Source organism: Neopsephotus bourkii, unplaced genomic scaffold (genome assembly GCF_033783945.1).
Source record: "Neopsephotus bourkii isolate Nb327-2 ecotype Australia unplaced genomic scaffold, CSIRO-AGI_Nbou_v1 NB_1767, whole genome shotgun sequence".
NCBI lineage: Eukaryota > Metazoa > Chordata > Aves > Psittaciformes > Psittacidae > Neopsephotus > Neopsephotus bourkii.
The window spans coordinates 5,420,731-5,440,588 of record NW_026902241.1 but is presented as its reverse complement, the minus strand read 5'-3'; the positions used below and the strand labels follow the sequence as shown (position 1 = coordinate 5,440,588).

Genomic DNA, 19,858 nt, shown 5'->3' with positions numbered 1-19,858 from the left:
GGATGAGAGCCATCTGACCAATTTAGGCACCTACAGTAGTATTTATCTCCAGATATGGGTGCCTAAATGATTGTGTACCCATGTAAGTGCCTGTGGTAAAATTTAAAGCCTTGAACGAAGAGCTACCCCACGGAGTCAGCTAAGCCTACAGGGCCATGCAGTTCTCCTTCAGTCCCTTGCCTAAACATAAATGTCTAAGGATAGGCACCCCATGGAGCTGGCAGGTACAACACAAGGCCTACGGGTGATGCAGAGCCTTTAAGGGTCCTGTCTAGGGACCACACAAGATACACTTGAGGCCTGTGCTTAGGCAACTGAGTCCCATCCCTAGAAAGAATATAGGCACCAACACTCAGGTGTTTGCCTGGAGCTAGATCCCTCCCCTTGTTTCAGGATGAATTCAGTCTTTCCATGAAAGTGCCGATTTCTCTTCTTTGACTGTAGGTTAAATCCACCCAGCTGGGCAGGTGTCAGCAGCTGTGTTCCAGATGCTGGAGACCTCCTGTCTAGGGGAATGCCGTAACTCCACCACACCAGCTGAGCACTGACGCCTTCTCCATGTTTGTGTGAAATAAATCTTTTGGAAGTATTACAATGAAATGTTTTAACTAATTGGGGTGGAAGGAAATGGTTTTAGTTGTTCTACAATAAATACAAGGTTGACAGATTTCTTCAACACTGACTAGCATGCATTTCCTGCCTATTTCAGATTTGAAGTCTTTTGTGAGTGCACATTGATTCCTCACAGTGATGCAAATGGCAAGAAACGCTCGGGATGGAATCTTGACAAGCCAAAAATGATGGCAAGTTTACGAACCTCAGTAATTGCATCACCCTTAAATTTTTGTGATCAAAGTACATCATGGACCAGCAAATGATCCCCAGCTGGGGTAGATCAGGCCACCATATGGAAAATTCATACAAGTAGCTCTGAGATCTCAAAGCAGGGCAAAATATCCTCAAATACCACACACTTGCACAGTGATTCTACAAGGGGGGGTTGAAAGCAGCAGGGCAATGAGGAGCTGAAGGAGGCTGTCAGGGGTCAAGTGGTTCTGGGAGATGTCAGAGAAAGGCAAGGTGAAGACTTTTCTCCAAACTGCAAGCAAGTGCAGCTTGAAACTGGGTGAAAGGTCAGGGTTGTGCTGCCTTTATCCAAACCAGATTTCCTAGCTTCACTCTGTGCAGGATATTTCTTAGTTATTATTTGCTAGCTTTCCTATTGCTATATGTAACCACTCTGAGGAACGTTGTAACTATTTCAAATCTCTGCACTTCATAAGCAAGGTGGATTTTGAAGGAGACCATAGCTTCATCTACACCAACAAGCAATGCAGCACAGCTGGAGCAGGGCTGAAGTGTGGTCTGTGCTGACGACCCACCTTGGGGTTTTCTTCAGCCCAGCTCCAGGCTGGACCAGTTGCACACGAGCAGGTAGCACACACTACAGGCACTTCCAGGGACCACTCTCACCCTGGTTTCACCTCGATGAAGCTTAGTTTGAGCTCCCTGAGGCCAGTGTGCAGTACAAGTCTTTGCAGCTGTGCATGGGAAAGGCAGACACTCACTCCAAAAGCATCTTCCTTCTCCAATTGAGTGCTGGTGTCAGCACAGTTCCAGGTAGCTGTATTGCAGCAGTAGTGGAATAGCTCCTCTGTTTGCCTCCATCATAGCAGACTGAGCCATGGTGCTCCTAGCTACAGCAATGCCATTTAGGAAGTTCTGATGTGGCACCAAATGGGAAATGAGCCTGCAGTGTCAGATGTGGCTGCTATCAAGACACTAACTATAGGCAGCTCCAACTGTTTTCACCACAAGTCACAGAAAACCATGTTGATCCAATCCATCCAGAGTGCCTGCAGATGCAGAAATGAGTGTGTAGGAAGTGTTTAACAACAAACTAAAATGCACCAGCTCAGCTTGCGCTCAGGTGCTGACAGCTACCTGTTGGGATATGAGTAACACCTGCCAGGCTGCTTTAGGTCATACAGCCTGTAAAAACACAAAGCACTTAATCTCTGAATTGTGCTTGAAGGGAGTCACAAAGTTCAGGCTCGTTTTGTTTGTCATCTATATGACTATTCCTGCTTGGAGGAGCAGCCAGCAAAGAAGGAAAGCACTGGTACCCCCTCCTCTCTGTGACTGCTGACCCACCATTAGCCCTACAAGGGTGACAGATGCAGTTAGCACAGTGCAAACACTGTTCTGCTGCCCAGATGCAGCACTGTCAGTTCTTAAGGGTAAATTTGCCCTCTTTGAGGACAATTCTTGTAATGCTTGGTGTTAATTGCTTGCATCAATGAAGATCAAGGAAGCAGAAATGTACCAGAGGTATTCCATTTCCTGAGCTCAGCTTTTGCCATCTCAGAGAAACCTTGTGAAAGTAAAATGCTCCAGCTCAAGAATGGACATGAAGAGAATTCTAAATTTGCTTTTTTAAAAAAGTGCTTACTTGATACAACTGTCTTTGGGGTGAGAAGCAGAGCGTCACATTGGATGATTTTGTGTGAGTTGCAATAAATAAATAGCACAATAAAAAAATAGCACATTTTAAGACAAAGGACTCTTCTATCTTTCCAAACTCTTCTAAATTAAGTCAGTATCTCACATGTGCTTGTTGCCTCCTTGTCCAGAAAAGGATTCTCATCCCTGACAAGCGTTCAAGATACTCATCTTGAATGACCCAAGGCTTTTTCCTGGATCCATGAAGACATAACTCCTGGGTTTAACTGGGAAACTTCTTGAATGCAAAACAAATATTTCATGATTTGCAAATGCCCAAGAGTCAATAAATCTCTGCAAGTTGCTCATGCTCTCAAGTGTCTGCAGAACTGTGTCCCCAGAAAAGATCTTTTTAGCAATGATCAACAAAATCCCTGATGGTTAGGGGTCCAGTGCAGCAATTTGGATGCTTGTTATGCTTATGTAAACCTTCTGGATTGGCTACACTTGGCTGCAAATACAAGGAGTAAGACAGTGGAAAGAATTGTAGCACTTCTACTACTTATTAGTCAGACCCCCAAAGGGCAGAGAGCATCACGGGGAAGAAAAAACACTGGAAATGAAATTAACCAAACTTTGCTGAAATGGCAATAAAAGTTTGTTGCAGATGGAAAGAATATGATACATTTCCAGAAACAGCTAACCTTTCCAGGTCTATTCTAGTCAACCCTTCCATGGATTTGTAACTTGAATCTTCATATTTTCTAAAGTACAACGTGTCACTGCTCCAGGCCACTGATCACAGTAGTGCTGCCATCAGTTTCCTGATGGCTGGTGGCATCTGTCCTCCCAGGCCCCCAGGATGCTGCAGGCAGCTACTAGTGAAGATATTTCACAGGCAGTACCATAACTGTAAATGCAAAGCATGTGAAGAAGGAATCACAGATCTAAATGGGCAGCTCACCTTGATGAAGGAACACAGGCACTTTCCTTTGGCTCTCACTGAATTCGCAAAGCCAGCATGTCACCACATTTCTAAATTTCCGTATCAGTTTCATGTTTTGCAATTGTGAATACAACTCCAGTATGACCAGGGACTCTACAGGCATGCATCTGGGTACATGACCCACTCCAAGGGAGCATGAGAGCCCCTCAGGCAGTGTTTTTGAGGAAAGCCAGAGGGGTGGTATAGGTCCCTTACACCCTAGTAAACTCATGGCTGATGTGTGCATTAGCCTAATGGGTTTAGGAAAACAGAGGAGCAGTTAAGGATTCAGGCTGAGAGCACCATGAACATTGGTCTGGTGTTAGGCGACAGGAGGTACTTGTCTCAATATATGGCCTAGAGTTGGATTTAGCTGTGGGGATCAGATAAACAGCACTTTTTTCCTCTAATTTCATCCCTTGAGGTTTTAGTAGTAAGCGGTTTAAAAATTCACTGGGTTTTTCATTCAACGTATTCTAGGTATTTTCTAAATTGGCTTCTGCATTCCTCTGTTGCTCTCCTCAGCTCATGACGGCAGACAAAATTCAAGTACTGAGGCTGAAAACTATTTAGTCTGGTCTGAATTCTGTTCTCAGGTCCACCAGGATAACCTTAGTGACTAATTTACATATGAACAAATTTGGGACTGTTCTCTCTGCTCTTCTTGTCCAAAGGCAGCAGAGGGGAACAGAAGCTACCTGGGGCATGAGCAGCACGGTCAGCAGATCAAGGGAAATGACTGCTCCTTCTACCCAGAATTTGAAAGACCACATCCAGAATACTGTGTTAATTTTGGGGTGCCCCAATACTAGGAAGACATCTGTAAATTGGGTATATTTCAGTGAAGGGATCACCAATATCATGGGGGCTGAAGCACTTGCCTTGTGAGAAGAGGGTCCGGGAAGCTGGGCTTGCTTATCCTGGAGAAAAGATGATTTTGGTGAGACCTGACTGCAGACCCTGGTACCTATGGGAAGGGAATCCACCCTCAAGGATGGATCCAGGTTCTTCACAGTGATGCAGAGTGGGAGGATGAGATGAGAGGCACAAGCTGAGATAAAATAGGTTCAGTTTGGATATAAGGAGAAGCTTTTTCACCCTGAGGACAGTCTGAGAGGCAAACAGATTGCTCAGAGATGCTCTCCAGTCCAACACAAGTTGAAGACAGAGTGCATTCTATCAATGGACCAACAGACCAATCAGCTGACAGACGGGCATATTGCTAAAGGATGGGACACTCCACAGATGTGGAGTCCTTCACGTCTGTGCAGTGCTTGTACACTGAGGCAATCCCCATCTCAGGCAGAACAGCAAAACCTTTATTAGCACTGCTTTAGTTACTACTATTTTTTTGGAGGGTCATTCTCAGAATTAGGATGGATCATTAAGTAATTACTATGAAAAGCCAGCTTCTTCCAGTTTCCTCTAATGAGCTGGATAAGTAAGCAAACACTGTCCTGCTCTGTCTACAATTTCATGTCTGTACAACTTCACTTAAACGTCAGTGGAAGGGGAAGGGAAGGTACCATGAGCCATTGGCATCTTATCAGAAAATACTTTATAGACTAAGCTTTTAAAATTAGCCTGGTCCGTATGATGCTGGGAAGCAGGAATAATATTGATCAGTACGGGAACAATGGCAGCAGTCTTCTGGTCTAATTTGTGAAAGAGGACTTGGGTGGCCAGGTTGGCCAGGGAGCAGCTATGGCCTCTGATGTCATTGTTATGGTTCCCAGCCATCTGATTTCCCTTCACGCTCATGTTATTACACTACTGGATGTCATTAAGGGACCTGACCTGCCAAAATGCTTGGGCCTATTCTGTTGTCAGCAAGGAAAATGTTCTTTACCCTGGCTCTGAAGGAAACTTCACATTTCAAAACTTTTCAGTTAGATCAGCATTTCCTTGTCAGAAGATGCTGAACTCACATCTTTGGTAACCAGCGGGTTTACAGTGAGACTTAACAGTCATGAGAGTGCTGGGGCTCTGCTAGTGATCATTGTGCTCCATGAAGCTCTAAAAAGCTTGTTACAATACCTCAAAGTACCAAACAGAGTATTTAATGTGAATCTACAATTCAATGGCATTCTCATTTCTGCACTGTATTTATAAAGTGGAAAATGAGCTATAGTTGAAGCAACTGCTTACTTCAGAAAGCTTACCTGTGGCTTCTAGGAAGCAAGGGAGACCTGGACCTGTACTAGGATGTCTCAATTACAAAGGAAAGTGATTGGACTTGAAAGCACAGGGTTAGAGCTGCCACATACCAACCTATGTTCTACTGGCAGTACAGACCAGACACGAGCTCATTCTCGCCAGCCATAGCCGTATGGATGCCATATGTATGTACCCACCTCAGAAATGTTCTAGCTCTGTTAGGTCTTCCGGCTTTCCACTCTTGGCCCTATCTTCTACTTCATGTATTTGAGAAGACTCTTTAAAACATGGGTTAGGGATCAGTGCTCTGGAAGTGGCATTAACAGGAGCTGTGTATTTTGGAATGCCTTCTCAGCACAGGCCAAGCAGTGAAACCTCTAAAACCCCAAACCAAGCTGACGACTTTTAATTTCTGGAGGGGTTTCTGTCCCTGTCCCCAACATCGTGGAAATGGCAGGGCTTAGGAATGTAACTCTTTTTTTTTTTTTCAGTTTAGGATTTCCAGAGACTTTTGCAGTGTTTAGAAAAAAGTTGTTCTGACACTTCAGTGCTTTGAAAGCTTTATTGATGGGGATGGGGGGTGAAAGCAAATATTGGCATACGAATAATGTGTGGATTACGAAACGGGTAAATGTAAATTGGATTAAGTATTTTTTCTTATCTTCAGCTCACTGTACTTTTGTCCTCTTTCCAGCTCAGCAGAACTTTTAGCCAGCTCAGACGTTTCCTCAGAGACCCATAAAAGCTCTACAGCCCAGAGCAAGCCCCATAAAATAAGTAAAACCTCCCAGTGTGAAGTTCTGCCTCCCTCCCACTCAGCAATTAACTCTTTTTCCTCTCCCTTACATACAACTTAGCTTCCCACACACTGAATGCCAAGCTTTTTGCTTCTTTTCTTTCACACCAACCTCAAGAGAAGGGGAAGGGATTTTTAACCATCTTGTCTTCAGGCTCTTCTGGGTTCTTCCCATCTCCAGCTCTCCCCTGGGACATCTGCAGTCTGCTGTGGGCATGTCTCAATTTTATTGGACATTGAAGGACACTCAAATCTTCCTTTCAACCATTTCTCATATGGGAATATCTCTTAGTGATACCTATATGCCTTTATCTCTCTTACTACCATCTATGGTACTGACTTAGAAAGAAACACTCTGGCTCCTGGAAGCAAAGTTCTGGTGAAGGTCTTGGCATTTGGAAGCTTTTTTACCTTGCATCAGGAGCATAGAAAGGGTACAGTAAAACAAATCCCCATGGTCTCGGGTACCTCGAACATCTCCCTGTGACGCTGTCTTAGCTCACATCTCTCCTTCCCTGTTAAAGGCAGACCCACAAAAGGTCTCTTTGAACACATACATTAGCCTTTTAAAGTATTTTTTTCCTCCTTTTATTTTCTGGAGGATGAGAAATCACTTCTACCCTCCATTTCATTCCCCTGCAACCCTAGATTATAATTACTTAACTGTCTGAGCCTGTTTGCTCAGAAACTCTGGAAGGACAGTGCAGTTTGTTTTAAAGACCATTTGCAAAAGCAAAATACCTGATGCTGGTAATTGCGCCAACGTTTATCACACAGAGTTCCACCTCTAGCTAGTTCATAAGAAGTATTCATTGTATGACATTGCAAAAAGTATGTAACTGATTGACTGACTGTTTTCAGAAACAGCAAAGTCTCTTCTGTAGCTGGCTTCCAGCCCCTCTACAGCTGGCTAGCTTCTGCTAGTTTCACAGGGACAAACTGGACAAGCAAATGCATGTGTCTGAATGTGGCCTGTTTAAGCTCTATATAAAAATCCGAAAGCTCTGGACTAAATCTAAACAATCTAAACAATCAAGACATGTTCAGATGTGGATGCACCATTCCTTGAGATGCTTTATGGAGTTCAAGAATGGGTTAAGCTGTCCATGTTGACACAGCCAGCAACTGAAGCATGCACAAAGCAAGGGATCCAGATGTAAACCTGGCACTGCTCTATTGGCTTCTCTGTGGTTATTCCAGATATTAAGAGCCCCATTTCCTACCTAAGTGGAAGGATTGTAATCCATCTGAGATTTGTCTGCCCCTGTCAAACCATGTCTGCATGTTCTGGAGTGTATTACTTCCCATTAGATCTACTCAGACCTTAGAGAAGAACCACTTCCCAGTTCAACATCATAAAACACAAAGCGGCATAACAGTAGCCAAATAAACATTTCTCATAAAATAGGGAAACACAATGTAAAGAAAGCTACATTTGCTGTGTGGCTAGAACAGAATCCTAGAGTCAGTCAGGAATGAGGGAAATTGCAAACAAGCCCTCACATGACACCTTGTAAAATATAAAGCTTTTCTATAGTCACTTCCAGCCTTAAAAGTAATGAGCCTCATGGGTGAAGCACAACAGAGACTACTCTGCTGACATACCATGTGGATATATTGTCACAGCTGCTCTGCCCTCCTGGCAGTACATGGAGGCAGAAACTGCAATGTGAGCCCAAAAGCAAGCATTTAGTTTATTACATCTGTAAACAGTTAGTCATCCAATTTTATTCAGTTCATATTCAAAAATGTTCTTCTCCTGAGGCTTGCAGCTGAAGTGAAACCATAACTTGTCCCCAGGCCAGTACTGAGGTGACCAGCTACTGCTAACAATGCCATTTTCTAATTGGAAATTTCAGCTTTCTGAAGGCAGATTTTGCATTTTCAAGAAGTGAAGAGGTTTTCTACTGCAGTCTAAGGAGGGAGGTGAGGATTAATCAGGTGATCTGGAGACTCCAGCTCCAGCCTCTTTACTTGCAGCTGTTAGCAGCTGGCTAACCCATGCCCTGGGTATCCAAATGATGAAGGAACCTGCAATTCTGGCTGTTAATTGAGGCCATGAAAAAGGCTACAGACCTGTGTGTGTGGAATGTGTGGATCCTGTACTAAAGTGGCTTTTTACAAAGCTTTTCTGGCTTAGGGACAACGACAGAAATAACAAGAGTGGAAAGGACACAAGATTGAAAACAAGGGCCCCTGCTGAGGAGCTTTCCCTATTGCTGGGCTTCCTAAGTGTCCTAGGAGCACTGAAACTTGGGAAAGCACATAGTCAGACTTTGATCCAGGCTGAGAGATCTCCAAGATATCTGAGTCCAGCCCTTTGAAGAGTTAATGGGCATTCTGGAATGTCCCTTTTATATTTCTGTAATGACATACAGCAACATTAAGACAAGGATAGTATTTACCAGGGGATTCTCTTATAAAGGAAAACCCTCAGAGGTAGCTTCGTTGACACTCTTGCAGTCTCCTTTCTTGTTATTCCTTGGCAGGGTGAGATCCAAGAGGACCAAAGCAGTCTTTGTTTGGTGTACTACTGTTGAATGAACTACAAGGTTCTGAATGAACTACAAGGTGTTGAATGCCACCTCGGGTCTAGTTGCATGCCAAAGACATACATTATCATCATAAAGGGATGAATGAGGGAGACATGGTAAAGTCAGAAAAAACCCAGAGGAAACTGGGTTTGCCCAACTAATTCTTGCCATTTTCAATGTTTGGGAAATGAATGTGTTGTGTTTGATGTGGCTGATAGCTGCAGAAAAATGATCACACACTGTGCAGAAGCACACTCCCCTCCACAACAATGGAGCCAACAAATAAATCCTGGAATGGAGGGAGGCAAATTAGGTATTCTCACTTGTTTTACACAACAGCTATTAAACTCTCAATGTTCTATATGCTGCAGAGATTAACCCACATCGCAACATTTTTACCTTTTGATACATTGCATGATTATTTGAGGAAAATACTTTTCACAAGCATGAAGCTCTTCTTTGGAGCTGCGACCCCTGAAGTGAAACAGGATGCTTATATCAAGGAAAATCTGGATTACAAGAATGGAAAACTGCAATCAGGCACAGGGGTGATAGGAACACCCATCAGCATGGAGAAACTAGACAGCTGTCTTTGGCAGCTTACTTTTACTGATGAGAGAACAAAGATCCCTGAAGCAAACAGGCTTGCATTGGCAGCCCATGGTTCAGCCTTTTTTGCAAAAGAAGCCAGTCTCAGAAGTCTGAAGGATCACAACAAGTGCATTGCATTTTGATCACTCAGCTGAACTTGCCCCAGGCTGTTTGGGGGCACTGGCAGTATCAAGGGACATTCAGCCTCTTCAGAGTGCCATGGAAGGTTAAAGAGTAAAAGATGTTCAAATGTTCTCAGAATTTTCCAAGCTCTTGCAGCTCGCACTCAAGTTTCACGTGCACTAAGTTGCTCTCCCACTGTTGATGCTTGCTATATCTTTCTCTTGTCTAAGGAGGATATTTTTCCTCCTGCTGATGGGATTCCAAAGCAGGTACAATCACCTTGCAAAATCTGCAGAAATGTATTGTGGTGGATCTTCAGCATGACAGCAAGCCCGTGCCCTCACTGTGTCCTGGGACACAACATTAGTCTTGGGCAAAATGTGTAAGTGTCCTGTCTACCTCCTCTAATATGTACTCAACCCACCTGTTAGAAGCATTAGCATATCACTAAGACTAGGAATCTGCTATACAGTACCATGTGTTATTCATTCTCTATATACTTCAGTGCATATATTTTTCTCCTCAGATGCAACTCAAATAATCCTTATGAAGCTTTTTGCTTCTATAGCTAATATGATGGCTTTTTGAAGCAATCCTGTTTTCAGTACAGGTTAATCACATGTGAAATGATACATTGATTGATGTGTACTATATTATAATATGCTCTGGATATACATAAAAATTCACTGACTGTATGGATAACTGCCATTTCAATTACTCTGAGAAACATGTTTTTCCTTGTTTCTGAACTTTTGGACTTCTAAAGAAAACCAGTCCAAGATTTCTTAACACACATGATTCCAGAATAATTCTCAAAAGAAAATTTCAAAAGGAAGAAACCAAAGCAGAATTTTCTTCAGAATGAACAAAAGGTCCTAAAGAATATTTATGGCAGGAGAGCTGAAAATTTTGAAAAAAGAATAATATAGCCTTAAGATGTAAAATGAGAGCTGCAGCAGTAGTAAAGGCAACTCGGTCGGGCAACTGGCTGGTCAGTTATAAGAAGCTCCAACTTAACCTAGAACATTTCTGTGCAAAAAGCAAGTGGGAAAGTTGAGAATCATTGACTTTGCCACCAGAGGAAAATTCCCTATCACCTTGAAAGTCATGATGTATTTGTTGGAAAGATCAGTTTTCAGCCTTTGCAGACTGAAGACTAGTGGAGTATCTGGCAGGAGAGCTGATGGGCTGCAGCATGACTATGGATGCTCTGTGCAGGAGCCCCAGTTGATGCAGTACAGTGGATAAGCACACCAGTGTGCTGTTTTGAAATGTAAACTTTGAGAGCAGGATAGTACCAAACAAATGAACAGTAGAGGTAATAATAACCCATAGTACTACTTGAAATGAATAGTATAGTCCTCATTCTGGTTAGTCACTTCTCTGTTTCGTTTAGGTTACTTTGCTCAAAGCTGGTATTGGCAATACAATTAATTTTGTAGGTCTTGTTTGTCCTCGCACTCAAAGGAGAGGAAATGGTAACATATTCACAGCTTGGAACTGTTTTCTCTGGTTTGTTCACTGCTGATAGCAGCATAAACTAAACACAACCTCAGCTGACTTGTATTTATGTACTCTGCTGTTTTGGTAGAGAACACAAAAATGCATAGTGTATGTGCTCTTTGCAGCCTCTCATCTGTATGCTCATGCCTTCAGGCAGCTTTGCCCATATGGGTCACCATGTCACACAGGTCTGGGCACTCACTCTGCCCTTCGCTGGGGAATGGGACTCCCAGCATCTGCCCAGGGAAGTCTGGTGGGGTGAGAGGTGCAGGTCTGCAGATGGCCTCTGCCTTTCTCAAGGCTGTTCCAGCCAAAAACAAGAACCACCAGAACCCTCTGAAGAGCCATTTGGAACAGCCCGTTCCCTCCTCTCCTCGGCTCTATGAATATCGAACTCCCAAGGCTGGCCAAAATGACCCTCACCACCAAGTGTGATAGCATGTGTAGCCTGGGGAAAGATGGTGACTCACTAGTGCATGAGTCCAGCACATGAGGTGACACAAGCAATAGACTCAATGCGATCACTCCTGCTTGGTAGGGACACCCATGAGCATGAAGGCAGAGATGCTGGATGAGCTGGAAGAGTGGAGAAGATTTGATCCCAAGTCCTCTCCTGTCTTTTATTGCCTCCATTTCATTTCCTTATGACATGCCCATGGGTACCAGGGAAGAACACCAATGTCTGAGTGCTCCATTGTGGAGCATTCTTGGGCATACCTTAGACCACACTTTCAGGACAGATTCAGTGCTTCACTCAGCTCCAAGAAAACCTCCAGTTACAGAAGGGAGAATGTCAATGAAGGAAAAAAATGAGGTTAGAGATGGAGAATCAGCAAATGCTGATGGGGATTTTATTAGCAGTTTAAATAAACAGAGCCAGTATTTTTAGTGAATGAAGAGGAGCTGCAGCTCACAGAACAAGGACCTTCAGAAGGACGAAGCGTGGAAAGCAATTAGGTGGGCAGAAACACCATTGCAATTACATTCAAGAAGAGTTTGAAAATCTCCTGGAAATAGTCTATAATGATTTTACTGCTACTACAGAATAAATGGCTTCTTGCTGCCCACATCACTCTGGGGAAAATCACTGTGCCTGCAGGTTTAGGACAAGCATCTCCTGAGAAAACCCAGCAGGAGCGTGTTGTGTATTTGCACTTTGTTTCTACTTACACTCTTCCAAAGCTTTAGATATAACAGGTTGCAAATTTTGCTTTGTGGGGGTGGAATCCTTCTTAGAGATAATCTCTAAGACCTGGGAACAGACTTCGCTGCTCCTGAACCAAAACTGCACTTTCATGAAAGCAATTTTCTTGCTATGGGTGTACAACGCTGAATGTACATGCCACAAGTTCTCTGTCTGCTCATCCACCACTGCAAGACCTGGCGAAATAGCACCTCCTGCCATCTAGAGGCTTTTTGCACAAACATGAGGGTACCACCAACACTCAAATGTGATGTGGTCCTCAAATGCAGCTGTGACCTTGAACAAGTCACATATGGAAGGCATGTGCAGGAACTACTCACTGCAAGAAACCAAGGTCAGAAATTCTCTATGGGAGTCTAGGAGACTACACTCATTCCCTCTCTTACCCCCACAGTATCCCTCACTGCCTCACAAATGGTCACATTTTTATCTGGAAGCCAGCTTGCAACTTCCATTTAGGAAACAACAACAACAACAAAGAACATTTTAACAAATGAAGGAGTGAAGAAGTACATTTCCAAAAAGGTGATCCTTCCCCTTTATTCATCAGGAAGGTACCTCTGGAAGCCAGGTGCAGCACACTGCTCAAAGAAAAGCCTGGATCAGAGCTTGATCAGGTTACTTATGGCCCGCTCCAGGCCAGTTATGAGCACCTGCAGGGATGGAGTTTTCCCCACCTCTCTGAGGTGCTGTCCTGTGCCTGCTCACCCCCATGATAAAAACATTCTAATACTTCATTAGGATTTCCCATGTTGCTGTTTATGTCTATTTCCTTTCGTCCTCTCACTGCATGTGATTCAGAAAAATGTGGTTCCATCTTTACAGTCCCGTAAGGCTAAACAGATCCACCACGCCAGCCAAGCCTTGCCTCCCCATGGCTGAAAAAACCCAGTGCTTGTCATCTTCTTGTGCGTCCTGTGCACCAGTGCCCTAACTGTTGTGGTCACACTCTCCTTGGTCTGATTTACCTCCTGCTGGAGCGCCAATGTACTCCATGTGCAGGCTCACTGTGCTGATGAGAAAAGTATATCACTGAGTCCACTGATTGTGTCCTTGCTCACGCAGCTCAATCTGTGGCTGAACTTCATGGCTGCAAGTATGTGCTTCCTCAGCGTGTGCCATGTGGAGGTTCCCCCAGCTCTTCTGCTGGTCACGTTGTGTTTTGAGCTGGATGTCACAACTGAGGAGCAACACAACTGGCAACGAGGACTTATGCAACTGTTAGTACCCAAGGACCTGCCCCCCCGGCTGTTGCCTTTGACACTTGACTTCCTGATGACACCATGATTATCGCACTCAGCTGTGATTCTGGCATTATTCTCCTCCAGGTGCTAATTCCCACCAAGGCCATACGTTTTATTGACTGTTGTTGTGCAGCTGGCACTGTGATGTGCACAACTCCTGTGGGAATGCTTCCTGCGTTATGGGACGCAGAAGCACAATGAGAAAAGGAATAGCAGTACAAGACATGGCTTTGTTTTCAAATGTTACCAGCTCAGGACCCTCAGGCAGGCTGGCAGCTCTCCAGGGGTGGGATTTTTTAGATATTCATGGATGCCAGCAGAGCTGGGCTGCTGTAGCATTGACCTCATTCCCTTCTGCATTTACCTCATTCTCTTCTGCCAGAGGAAGGCAGCTTTTCACATCAATAACATCTCTATGCCTAGCAAGAAAAAAAGGGCATGGGTTTTAAGGACAAACAACTGTACAGTTTCTTGTAGGGAGGAACCACAAGGGGCATTTCACATTGTTCAGTGGGTTGGATTACCTCCTGCAAAGGCCTCCAATTATTTTTCCAACCAACGCCCAATGCTTCCTTCATCACCAAAGAGCTCTTCTGTTTGCTGGGTCCACATGCTGGGCTTTGGCTGCCCCCAAGAGCCCTTGGCATTTCTCACATATTGGTGATTGTTCCTGCTGCCTTTGAGGCAAAAATCCCAATTCCCAGAGAAATATGGTACAGTGATTGGAGATTAGCATCTGGAACTGACCAGGGCCAGACAATGCTTCAGGCAACTTCTTTGCCTGTCTTTTCCTTCCCACTCCTTCACCCATTGTGTTTTTCTCCCTTTCTTTTCCAGCTCTGTACAATTCTCCACCAAGCAGGGTCCTGGCATCCCTCTGCCCAGAGAGACTTGGACCAGAGGCAATGCAGGCACAAGCTGTGTGGATTTCCTCATGTGTGTGTGTGTGCGTGTGTGATCCTCCTTCTCCTTCATCCCGTTCCCTCAAGGATCACTCTGACAAGAGCAGGGTTGTAACAACTCTCAGAGCCTGTGAAGGGACACGGCATTCTCCAAGCTGGTGCCAAGTGCTTGAGGACCAGATGCAGATGTGGCTTTGCCAGCAAGGGGGCCATGGGAGGACAGCTGATGGAGGGAAAGGCCCATCCCTCTCCCATTTGCACTATCCAGAGCCACATGATGTCCCCTGGTATGCAGTGCAGTTACAAAGCTGTACAGCTACTTCAATGGAGATGGGGTTTACCTCCAAGCAGGCATGCTGCTTCTCCCATGGTGGCATAGTCAGACCAGTATGTCACAGGGACAGTGGGGAAGGGGGGAAGGAAAGGAGAGGGTGGCCAACTGGTCAGGGCACTGCCAGGGCCATGGAGAGAGGATCTGCATAGATAGAGGATTTCCTGACCCACATGGCTTTAGCTGCCTCTTAAATCTCACCACCTCTTAGATGAACAAAGAGCAAATATAGTGTCATCTCTTCAAGAAACTGCCTATTGTCACATTATTGTTACCCTGCGCATGGGGCAAAGGATGCAAATGTGCCAATCAGACCACCTCATACAGCACAGCAGACTGCACACCACTGCATTTCACTGTTGTATCCTACTGCTGGCTCTGCCATGGCTGGTTTAGCCTCAGAGAAGATTTATACTGGAGGGAAGCAGGGCACAGTGCCCTCCACCCCTCCCCAGCTTAGGCTGCAGATAAAATGATGGCTTTGGCTCTTTACCCATTATAGCATCTTCGAATGGGACTGTCCCCAACTCAAGGGTATTTCCAGCACAGAATGAAGGAACCACATCTCTACAGATGAACAAATCAAAACCCTTCCGTGATGTCTGCAGGTGAAAATGCAGAATGCATTGGCTGTGGAGAGGGAACATCCATCTTTAAGCACTAGGCTGTAGAAAACAGGCCCTGCTCTTTAGAGTCAGTGACACAAGTCCTACTCACATGTGCTGAAGATTGGACTCTGGACCAAGGCATGACTTTGATTCAATGAAAGAAAAACACATTTTATTACTGGATGCCTCCTCTAGAATTATAAAAAGTCCCTGAATAATTTAGGTTGGAATGGAACTTCAGAGTGCTCACATTCAGTCTGTTGACCACAAGGACTCCCAAGTCCTCATCTGCAAAGCTGCTCTCTGAGCAGTCACCACAACCTATATTGCTGTAAGGGGCTATTCCATGTCACATATGGAATTTTTCACTTCCTTTTGCTGAACTGCATGAGGTTCCTAACAGCTCATTTCTCCAGCCTCCTTCAGATGAGCATCTCTGCTCTCCAGTGCATTATCCACCACCCAACCCCAGTTTAGCATCAGCCGCAAGCTTCCTGACAGTGCATTCCATCCAGGCACTCCATCCCACTGTTCAAGTCATTAAAGAGTATTTGCCCCAGTACTGACCACTGGGGGTGGCACTGGCAATCAGCTGCCACTTGGACTTTGCACTATTTTTGATCAGAACCTTTGGAGCCTCACATTGCAGCTAATATTACATCCAAATTGAAGTCCAACTGTCCAAGCCATATCCCACCAGTTTCGCCACAGAAGCCAAGTGAGTTACAAAAGCCAAAGTCAATAACATTCACTTTTCTCCCCTTGTGCACAAAGCCAGGCATCTTGGCAAAGAAGATGATCAGGCTGGTTAGGCACGATTTGCCCTTGGTAACTCCATGCTAGCTGCTAACAACCTTTGAAAGGGAGAACTCAGATGCTTTCGGTCCTTTAGAAAAAGTTGACACCTACTCCTTTCCCAAAGAAGATCTTTTGAAAGCTAACAATTCACCACTTTGTCAGATTACTTGACACAGATGACCAGAAAGGATGAAACAGAAATAGAACCATGTATCATAGGTTTATTAGGGAAGAAAGTTATACTTCAAGACCATATATTTGGCACTGTACTGAAGCAAAAGTATGTGAGAACAATTAAAATGTTAAAACCCAAATCACCAAGAAAAATTAAAATGCTCTTTAAATCACTTTAGTTCCTTTTTTGTCCTCATGCAATTTACAGTAACTACAGGAAGCAACCAAAAAGGTATTAGACCTACACTACGTGTAAGCTGGGATGAGAGTGAGAGATGGAGCAGAGACTGGATCCATTCCTCAGGTATACTGCTACTCTCCCAGGCTGCCAAAATGGGGAGTCTTAATGGGGAAATCTTAAGCAAAAGCTGTTAAGATGTTACCATGAAAAAGTAAGACCATGAGTTATGGAGTAAACTGTTAAATGCTAGATCTCCCAGAAGGACTACTAAAATTCTATGTTATTGCAAGCTTCGAAATGCCTGCTTAATAATTATCATTATACCTTTCATCCATGTTAGCTTTCGCTTTCTGTTCTGGATCAGATTTTGGTAGTATTTTAAAGGAAGTATATCCCAATTTGTCCCCAGGACGGATCTAAGTCAAATGAGTTTCCTCCTAGCTGACTCTTGTATAGGTGGCTTCGGCGTTTTGGTAGGCAAATAAGTTAAAAGCAGTTTCTAATTTGCAAGTTACTTATCCCATGCCTCCGCACAGTGAAGTGAAAGACACCGACAAGGAATAAATAACATACCAAATAAGATGAGAACGAAGAAAAGTTGTACTAAAACTTTCAAATAGTAAAGGATAGAAAGTTTAACTGATGCTGATAAACTGCTGAATATGTGTTTCTGCTGGGCTATACAGTGCCACTCTAACATGGACAGAAGAGTAGATTCCCATTGAACATCTAGTCCAAAGGCTGCCAAGGAAGCAGGATGCAGGTCTTTGATCAATAATTAAAATGTTAGGTCAACAGTACTCACAAGAAGAATACAGCTCTTTCCTTGGTTACTGTATTGTGCAGAGCAATTTCTCGAAGAATTAACAGCACCTTTTACATAAAAAATCCAAACATATTTATCTAGTGAACAAGAAAATCTCAGCATCTCTAAGCAGTACTTCTGCAGATGTACAGTACTGTATTTATATAGATATACATATACCTCAAAGTGAATTTACACTGGGACGTGGTGATTAGTCCAGCAGTGGGTGAACCCACGGGATAAGTCTTCAGGAGAATACATTGCCTTTGGTGGGTGGCCAGTTACATGGCACAATTGCATAGGGGAGCCCTGGCAGGCAGCAAAGGACAGTGTAATATCCCATTAAGCAAGCACAGCATGCTTAGGTCATTCCTGCAAGATATAAGAAACTTCCAAATTTTCAAGGCTAATACAGTTCTAGTTTTCACAGGTCTCACACATTGCAACCACCTGCCTGTGCCATAAAGACCCAGAGGAGGAAGGCAGGACACCAAACTTATGTCATGTCCCTGCTTCCAAGCAGAAATTAAGCAGCACCACGGATTTAGGCTGGTAAAGGGGGACCGTGTTTGGCTTCAAGAGGCTTGAGTAGCTGGTCTTCATCATTTGCACCATTTCTCTTGGGTTTTTTTCTTTTCTGAATCAGTTGCTCACAGTTCTCTGGTAGAAATCATTGGGAAAGCATGGTCTGCCTAAGATAGGGAAGCAGACTGCTACCATTTCCCTGGGATGGGCACACCACACTCATACCAGCCCACATAGTAGTAAGGTGTTGTGTGCCCTATGCGTCCAAATGATACAGGCTCCTGGCGGTACTGGCGATAATATCCTGTGGGGGAGAAATGACCATTTGCATTACAAAACAAAGGCACAGTAATTTAACAAAAGTAACAAACACAGAAAGCGTCAATCCCACAGCTCCCACAGCCCAGATGAAAATGTAGAAGCTGTCTGGTACGGAGTTTTGTCCAAAGGGTATTTGCTAGCCCTTGGTATTTGGCCTAGATCTTTCCCGAATGGTTTAACTCTGGTCCTTTCTATTTCTTTTATTATTTAGATTGTTTTTACTGTCCAAAATCTCTTGAACTATTGTGTAATGCTGTGGTCTGCCAAAGAGTTTCTGCATTTCACTCCAAAAGGTGAGTATATTTCAGTTGTGTTTATGAAGTTTGTATGTCATTTTAAGTATATGAAGGACTAAGGGGCAAAAATACCATTAAATCGTATTATCTCATAGGGCTCAAGGGACTCTCAACAAACATCAGCTTTTCACAAAGCACAAAGGTGTAATTTCTTGCAGTAAATACAGAGTTAAGCCCTTTCTCCCCCTTTCTCTTCATTAGCAGAAAGAATGTGAATGCTTAAAGCATTAGGAGAGGTGCAGCATTCTTTTCTGCATAGCTCGTGCACTGGAACATCTGAAACACTCATGTCTTGTGCCAACAATATAATTTCTGTGTGCTCTCCATCTCTGTCTCCCAAACCTACACATCTGGATTAATCATCCCTCTTTTGAACTGAGAAATGAAATGCAATACTTCCCAGTGATATAAAAATATCAGTGACTATTTCAGTTTCTTCCTGGTAACGCCACCATGAAAAGGCTATCAACAAATCACTTACCATGGAAACCATTGAAGACAACTGAATAAGTTAAATCAACAGGCTTTTTGAAAAGATTGACTGACTTTCAGGACTGGGTTTATTTTGTGAAGAAAGCTATCACCCTCTTGGCTGGGTGACCTAAACAGCTTACCCAGAGAAAATCCTTCAAGGTGAGAATTTTCACTTGGAAGGAGACACCTACCAGGTCAATACAAAAGTACTGCAGCCCAACCTTAAGTCAGTAGACATACTCCTATGTATTTTGCATTGATTGAACTGGTCAGAAAGCATTTGCAAAAGCCATATTCACGAAGATGTAGCTCGTACTTTGTGGCATGTGGAAGAATTTTTGCAACGAGGCTTGTGTTGCAATTAGGGAAAGGATTCTCGGATCTATACAATTCTTTTCTTCCTAGTTCTGCATTTTGTTCCTGTAAATTATTTGCATTATATGTCCTTCTCTTTCTTTTTGTCTCCCACCCTCAACAGTCACAAGTTGTTCCGAGACTCTCATAACCTGTTCTGCTGGGCCTGAGTACAACATTACCTCATCGTCTACAGCATCAGCTGGACTCGCTCAAAGAGCTGCCAGTTGCAATGGACAGAGTCCCTCTGTGCTCTGCTCCCTACCCTTTAATCCTATGATGGAATGACAGGCACCTGGCCAGCATCCCCCTCCCCCATTGCCATACCTCGGATAGTGGGCAGGGCTTCAACATATGACTGAGGTCCTGTTCTTCCATCCAGGTGTGAATCCACAAACTGGCAGTGGTCTTCGCCTCTTCCCCAGCTATCCCCAATGCTGTAGAAGGTGTCTGAAGGGTGACAGATAAATTATTTGACATAGCATTACTTTTGTTTGGGATGCTCCTTTC

The 19,858-nt window shown here is 44.0% G+C and overlaps 2 protein-coding genes across 3 annotated transcripts in view; both read right to left on the bottom strand.

The window, feature by feature from the left end:
• Positions 1–19,858, bottom strand: part of MRPL18 (mitochondrial ribosomal protein L18) — a 323,272-nt gene that overhangs the window by 203,388 nt on the left and 100,026 nt on the right. The window lies entirely within an intron of this gene.
• The window catches only part of FNDC1 (fibronectin type III domain containing 1), a 61,247-nt gene continuing 59,356 nt past the window's right edge, over positions 17,968–19,858 (bottom strand). For both annotated transcript variants that reach the window (XM_061378809.1, XM_061378810.1), the window contains exons 19-20: positions 19,676–19,798; positions 17,968–18,207 (exon numbers count right to left, since the gene is read on the bottom strand). In XM_061378809.1, coding sequence (XP_061234793.1) covers positions 18,092–18,207; positions 19,676–19,798 — 239 coding nt within the window. In that variant the 3' untranslated portion in view covers positions 17,968–18,091. The remainder of the gene's footprint in view (positions 18,208–19,675; positions 19,799–19,858) is intronic.